Genomic DNA, 6,636 nt, shown 5'->3' on the forward strand with positions numbered 1-6,636 from the left:
GTGCTGAGGTCCCATCACCCAGGCAGCTTGAGGAGTCGCTGGGTGGCTGCTCTGTACCCAGCAGCAGCGCCCTGGTGGACAGGGTTCCGCCCTGTGGCCCTTACCTTTTGGTGGGGGGCACCCAACACTGAGCCAGTACGAAGGCTTTGTGCTCCCAGGCTTCTGGCTCCCCACAGCACGTGCCCAGGAGGTGGAAGGAGCAGAAAGGGGGGCACCGTCACACCATTGGAATGACCCAAGTTTGGGGGCTAAGGCTCTGGGACAGGCCAGGGACTCTTGTCGCCCTCCCCTGCCCAAGAGGGGAGCAGCTGCTGTGCTCCCCTCCCCACGGCCTGGAGGGGTCCTGCTGGAGGCTTTCCTGCTGTCACTCCTGGGAATCCAGTTTCTGGGGAAGGAGGGGTGGGCCCTGCCAAGGCCTGCACTCTGTGGCCTCCACAAAACACACCATGCATGGTCCCCTGTAGCCCACACAGTGGAGCCTCTTCAGCCAGGAGAGCCGCCTCCTGAGGACGATCCAAAGAGAATCTTCAGGCTTCTTCCCTCTGCTCCCCCTCCCCAAACACAGCCACCCCCCACCCTCCCGCTGAGGGTGGGTGCAGGCGGGGAGGCTCTGACTACACAGATACACTATCTAGTGAGGCATTTCGGGAACACCTGCTGGGCGTCAGGGCTGGGGCAAAGCTGTGGCCACTGCTCACCTCCTGTCATTAAGCCCGTGTTCTAGATAAAGAGGCTGATTCTCGGAAAGGCCACGTAGATCTTAGGTGACTGAGCCAAGGCTGTGATTTGGCAAGGCCGGCTCTTCCTGAGGTCTGTGTGGCCCTGGGGGCTCCAGCCACCTCCCCCCCCCCCCCCCCCGGCCTGGCCGACTGTGACCCGCTGCCCCTGCTGTGTCTGCAGATCTCTCCCAGAGCTGCTCTCCACCCGCGCTGCTGGACCAGCTGCAGATGGGCTGCGACGGGGCCTCGTGCGGTGGCCTCAGCATGGAGTGCCGGGTGTGCGGGGACAAGGCATCAGGCTTCCACTACGGAGTCCACGCTTGCGAGGGGTGCAAGGTACGGGCAGTGGAGGGGTGGCTGCCTGGCGGGGCTGTGGTCACGTGCTGAATAGACCTGCCAGAAAGGCTTTCCCTGCTGCGGGGCGAGGCCCTGACTGTACCCATGGCGGAATTCCTACTTGGGAGGCAGCCAGGCCCTTGCGCGCCTTCCAGGCTTAGCTCTGGGTCCTGCCCGCCATTCGTGGTGCTGACCCAGCCTCTCACGTGGGCTCTCTGGGCTGCTGGCGCCCCCTGGGGACTGGACACGAGAAGACAGGCAGGACAGGATGAGGGTCTTGGGCTTGAGCCCTGTGGTCAGGGTTTCCTGTGCCTTAAGGCCCCAGGGGGCGCTCCGATAAAAAAGGAAACGTTGTATTTCTTTTTCCAGTGGTGCTTGTAGGTTCTTCCTCCTTACTGCACCCCCATCAAAATTTCACGTCTTATTTTATTAAATGACTCTCCAGGAAAGATGCAGAACCACATTTATGAATAAACCAGCTTAGCCACAATATAATTTTATGTTACCAAACCAACAAAAACGCACTTGAAATCAATATGGCATCATATTTTAATTATTTCAGAAGGTTTAGAGTTGTTCACTTTCCTTCTCCCTCTCCCTTCCCAAAGTACTTCCCCCCATCACTTCCAAGTTGAGGAATTGCTCCATCCTGATGCACAGTCGAGCCCCCAGCACGGCCCCACGGGCAGCGCAGGAACCATCTTTCTCCCTTCTTCGTGGCTTTTCTCACCCTCCCTCATCCGCTGTCCCACAGGGCTTCTTCCGCCGGACAATCCGCATGAAGCTGGAGTACGAGAAGTGTGAGCGGATCTGCAAGATCCAGAAGAAGAACCGCAACAAGTGCCAGTACTGCCGCTTCCAGAAATGCCTGGCGCTGGGCATGTCTCACAACGGTGAGCCGGCCGGGTGGCGCATGGGCAGCTGGCACGGGCATCACGGGGCCAGGTTCCGGGAGCCCAGAGACAGAAGGGAGTGCCCTCAGAGCAGTGCCCGACACCGTGGGCACGCAGGTCGGCCACTGGCCTTGCCAAGCTTTTCCTGATTTGCAGCGCCACTGGGTTAGCCCCTCCCCAGACCTCAGGGTTGACTGAACTCTTCTCACTTCTCCTCTGAGAGAAGCCAGCTGCAGACCCTGCTGGTTACTAGGATTTCTGAATGCTCCCCAGGGGAGTAGTTGTGTTTAATTCCGACAGCCTAGTAAGATTTAAGTATTAACCCCATCTCTCTCATGAAAAAAGTGAGGTAGCCTGCCTGAAGTCACACAGCCAACAAGCTGCCACGATGGAGCTCAGGCGCAGGCCTTTGACACCAGAGACGGTCTTCCTGCCTCGCTGCCCCCCTCCCAACCAGAGGGACTCAGTCACACCATGAGTTAGGGTCCCATGTGCCCAGCACTGTGAGCCCAGCCTCCTGGAACCTATGTTCTAGAGGGTTCCCCAGCATCCCCCTTGCTAGTTCTAGAGCTTCTGAGGGCCCCATGCTCAAAATATGCATCTCTGGGAGTTCCCATCATGGCTCAGGGGTTAACGAACCCTACTAGCATCCATGAGAACTTGGGTTCAGTCCTTGGCCTCACTCAGTCAGTTAAGGATCCAGCATTGCCCTGAGCTGCGGTGTAGGTCGCAGACACAGCTCGGATCCCGCATTGCTGTGGCTCTGGCGTAGGCCAGTGGCTATAGCTCTGATTAGACCCCTAGCCTGGGAATCTCCATATGCCATGAGTATGGCCTCAAAAAGACAAAAAAAAAAAAAAAAATGCATCTCTGGGGAGTTCCTATATGGCTCAGCAGGTTATGAACCTGACTAGCATCCATGGGGATGCAGGTTCGGTCCCTGCCCTTGCTCAGTGGGTTAACGATCCGGCGTTGCCGTGAGCTGTGGTGTAGACCAACGGCTAGAACTCCAATTCGACCCCTAGCCTGGGAACCGCAATGTGCCGCAGGTGTGGGCCTAAAAAGGACCAAGAAAAAAACACATCTCTGTCTTTGCTCGTGTACCTTAGAGGTGCTGCCACTGCCCGGGCTCCTCCATGACTGTCCCCCTTCCCTATGCAGCCATTCGCTTTGGCCGGATGCCCGAGGCAGAGAAAAGGAAGCTGGTGGCTGGGCTGACGGCAAACGAGGGGAGTCAGCACAACCCGCAGGTGGCTGACCTGAAGGCCTTCTCCAAGCACCTCTACAGCGCCTACCTGAAAAACTTCAACATGACCAAAAAGAAGGCCCGCGCCATCCTCACCGGCAAGGCCAGCCACACAGCGGTGAGTGTCCCTGCGCAGCCCGGCTGTCCCCGCTGCTGCCTGCCTCCTCCCTCCCCTCACTTTGTGGTACAGGCGGGGGGAGGGGGGACACACGGGCAGGGGTCCCCGAGGCCTGGCCTCTAACGGGGCCTGGTTTTCAGCCCTTTGTGATCCACGACATCGAGACGTTGTGGCAGGCCGAGAAGGGCCTGGTGTGGAAGCAGCTGGTGAATGGCCTGCCGCCCTACAAGGAGATCAGCGTGCACGTCTTCTACCGCTGCCAGTGCACCACGGTGGAGACGGTGCGCGAGCTGACCGAGTTCGCCAAGAGCATCCCCAGCTTCGACCACCTCTTCCTCAACGACCAGGTGACCCTTCTCAAGTACGGCGTGCACGAGGCCATCTTCGCCATGCTGGCCTCCATCGTCAATAAGGATGGGCTGCTGGTGGCCAACGGCACTGGTTTTGTCACCCGCGAGTTCCTGCGCAGCATCCGAAAGCCCTTCAGTGACATCATTGAGCCCAAGTTTGAGTTCGCTGTCAAGTTCAATGCCCTGGAACTCGATGATAGTGACCTGGCTCTCTTCATCGCAGCCATCATTCTGTGTGGAGGTAAGAGAGGGTGGGGCCGTAGGGTGGCCCCGCACACTCAGCCCTCCTGGCGGTTGGGCCCTCCCTGCAGGGTGCCGAGCCCAAGCTCTGACAACATGGGGACGTCAGCATGTCGACAGTGGCATAGAGCTTCCTCCACGCCAGGCTCTGTTCTGGCTCCTTTTCCTAGAGTGTATCTCTCATCCTCACAGTAACTCTGTGTGACAGGTGCTTCTCTTATCCCCATTTTGCAGATGAGGAAACAGGTCCAGAGAGGCTGAGTGACATGCTCTATCCTCATAGCTAGTCATGGTAGAGAAGGGATTTGAGTCCAGGCAGTGAGTCTCTTAACACGCTGCTATACTGCCTACTCAGGGTCTGGGCCGGGGGGTGGGGGAGGCAGGGACTAGGACACTCAGTGGGGCTGACAGCACCGGGCTTACATCTGTCCCGGTGGGCCAAGTCACCCACGTGGCCAAGGTCCCCTGTCCTCCTGAGAGCCCGGGTATGCCTGCTGCTCCCACACCTCTGCCCTGTGTCCCCACAGACCGGCCAGGCCTCATGAACGTGTCACAGGTGGAGGCCATCCAGGACACCATCCTGCGGGCCCTCGAGTTCCACCTGCAGGCCAACCACCCCGACGCCCAGTACCTCTTCCCCAAGCTGCTGCAGAAGATGGCAGACCTGCGGCAGCTGGTCACCGAGCACGCCCAGATGATGCAGCGGATCAAGAAGACCGAGACCGAGACCTCGCTGCACCCCCTGCTCCAGGAGATCTACAAGGACATGTACTGAGGGGTGCGCCTTGGGCCTCCCAACAGGCCTCCCGGAGCAGGTGGACGGCGCGGGGACAGACACTGCCTGCGGGACGTTTCCGTTGACCAGCCCGAGCCCTCAGCCGAGCAGCAGGTCACAGGCTCAGCCAGACGCACGGCCTCCCACTCCTTATAGCCCTGCCTCCTCTCCCTCCTCAGCTCCCCTCTCTCTCATCTCTTTGCTCTTTCTTTTCCTTCCTCTCTCAGCCTCGCTTTCTCTCTCCCCATCCTGTCTGTCCATCTTTCTCTTCCTGTGAGACAGTTTGTGTTATTTCACCAGCACCAAAACAAGACCGCTGCTTTGTCCCCTGCTCCCCGGCCCCGGAGCAGGAGGGGGCAGGGCCTGCCCTCTGCACCAACCATCGCCTTCTCCAGTCTTCAAAGGACACGCAGGCCATCCAAAGAAACACTAAGCTCTCCGGGCCTGGCTTACTGGGGAAGCCACGCAGGGCCTGGGCTGAGTGCCGAGCAGCCCTAGCCACAGGGTCCCTGGGGGAGGCCGCCCACCCGAGGCTGAGGCTGGCACCCCATGGCTGAGCGGACCCCGCTCCTGCAGCATGCCTCAGCCCCACAGACGCCCACCCCTCTTTTGTTTTTCTTTGCACCAGTCTTCCAGGCCAGTGCCACTGTGCTGGCTGCTGGCGGATGCCCCCAGCCTGGATGGAGGTGGGATTCCCTCCAGGTGGGGGCGCCCACACCCCCATTGAAGAGGAGCATGCCTCAAGGGAGCAGTTGGTAGGGAAGGCAGTGGGCAGCAGACTTGATTCTGACCCCAGGCCTTGGGTGGGTCCTCCCTCAGCACCCCACTCTCTCCAGCCTCTGCAGCAGCCACTGAGCCCTGCCCACGCTGTGTCAGCATCGCACCTCCCACCTCCGCAGCACCCCGGCTTGGCCTCAGCCACGCCCTTCTTTCTCCAGCCGGGCGACACTGGCTCCAGCCCAGCTGAAGCGCACACTCCCTGGAGCGCCTCCAGCACACGCAGCACGAGCACTGAAATCACTTTACCTGCAGGTTCCACAACCTCGGCCTCCCTCCTGAGGCAGGTGGACCACAGAGCTGTGCCCCTGACTCCCCGGGCGGGCGGGGAGCCCTGCTGCCCCAGCCCAGCACTGCTCGCAGGGGAGGTACCCAGGATGAACTGATCCCGCTCACTTGTGACACCCATTTGTTCCAGCAGCTCTGCTGCCCTCCCCTTTCCTTGTGATTGGCCCAGCCAGGCACCTGGAGCTCTCCCTGCACCGCTTCTGGTGACCAGGGACCCTGCCAGGCCCAGTCGCACTCCTGGCCCCACCCCGGCCCCCTCCCCAGTGACAGCACTCACCTCAGCAGGGGCTGAAGCACAGCTGGGGCCCCGTCTGAGCGGGAGGACAGGGCACTTTTCCAGGGAGGAAGCTGACCTGGAGCGCCCAGGGGCTGGCTAGGGTCTCTGAGAAGGTGGCGGAAGACCTGGGGTTAGCGCCCAGGTTCCTGGGTCCTGTCTGGTCTTCCTTCCCGGGGGTACTCTGTGCTGGCAGGATTGTCCCCTCCCGGCCACACACCACTTCCCATCCTTGCCCCCCCCTCCCGGTCTGGTACTGAGGCTACAGCTCTTCTCAGTGTCTGAACAATCTCCAAAACTGAAATGTATATTTTTGCTAGGAGCAGCTTCCTGTTTTTAATATAAATAGTGTACACAGACTGACAGAACTTTAAATAAATGGGAATTAAATATTTAAGAGTTGATTTAGGCTAACTCAGTTCTTCACAGTGTTTGTCCTCGGGGGCTGATGGGACGCCCCCCGCCTTCCGCAGCCAGTGCTCAGAGGGGAGACTTGGTGAGGCTCGTCAGACCATGGGGTGCTGGCCAGGAGGGTCGGTTCTGGCTCATGGGGGCTGCGCATCTCCCCGCCGCCTCTGCCTGCTCTGCACCCCCCTCGGTAGGAGCTGTGGAGGACCAAG

At 59.9% G+C, this 6,636-nt stretch overlaps 1 protein-coding gene across 4 annotated transcripts in view; it reads left to right on the forward strand.

Annotated features, from left to right (window-relative positions):
* Positions 1-6,420, forward strand: part of PPARD (peroxisome proliferator activated receptor delta) — a 72,689-nt gene extending 66,269 nt beyond the window's left edge. For all 4 annotated transcript variants that reach the window (XM_005665910.3, NM_214152.2, NM_001130241.2 and 1 more), the window contains 5 exon segments: positions 901-1,055; positions 1,810-1,948; positions 3,110-3,312; positions 3,453-3,903; positions 4,430-6,420. In XM_005665910.3, coding sequence (XP_005665967.1) covers positions 901-1,055; positions 1,810-1,948; positions 3,110-3,312; positions 3,453-3,903; positions 4,430-4,677 — 1,196 coding nt within the window. In that variant the 3' untranslated portion in view covers positions 4,678-6,420.

Source organism: Sus scrofa, chromosome 7 (assembly GCF_000003025.6).
Source record: "Sus scrofa isolate TJ Tabasco breed Duroc chromosome 7, Sscrofa11.1, whole genome shotgun sequence".
In the NCBI taxonomy this organism is placed as follows: domain Eukaryota; kingdom Metazoa; phylum Chordata; class Mammalia; order Artiodactyla; family Suidae; genus Sus; species Sus scrofa.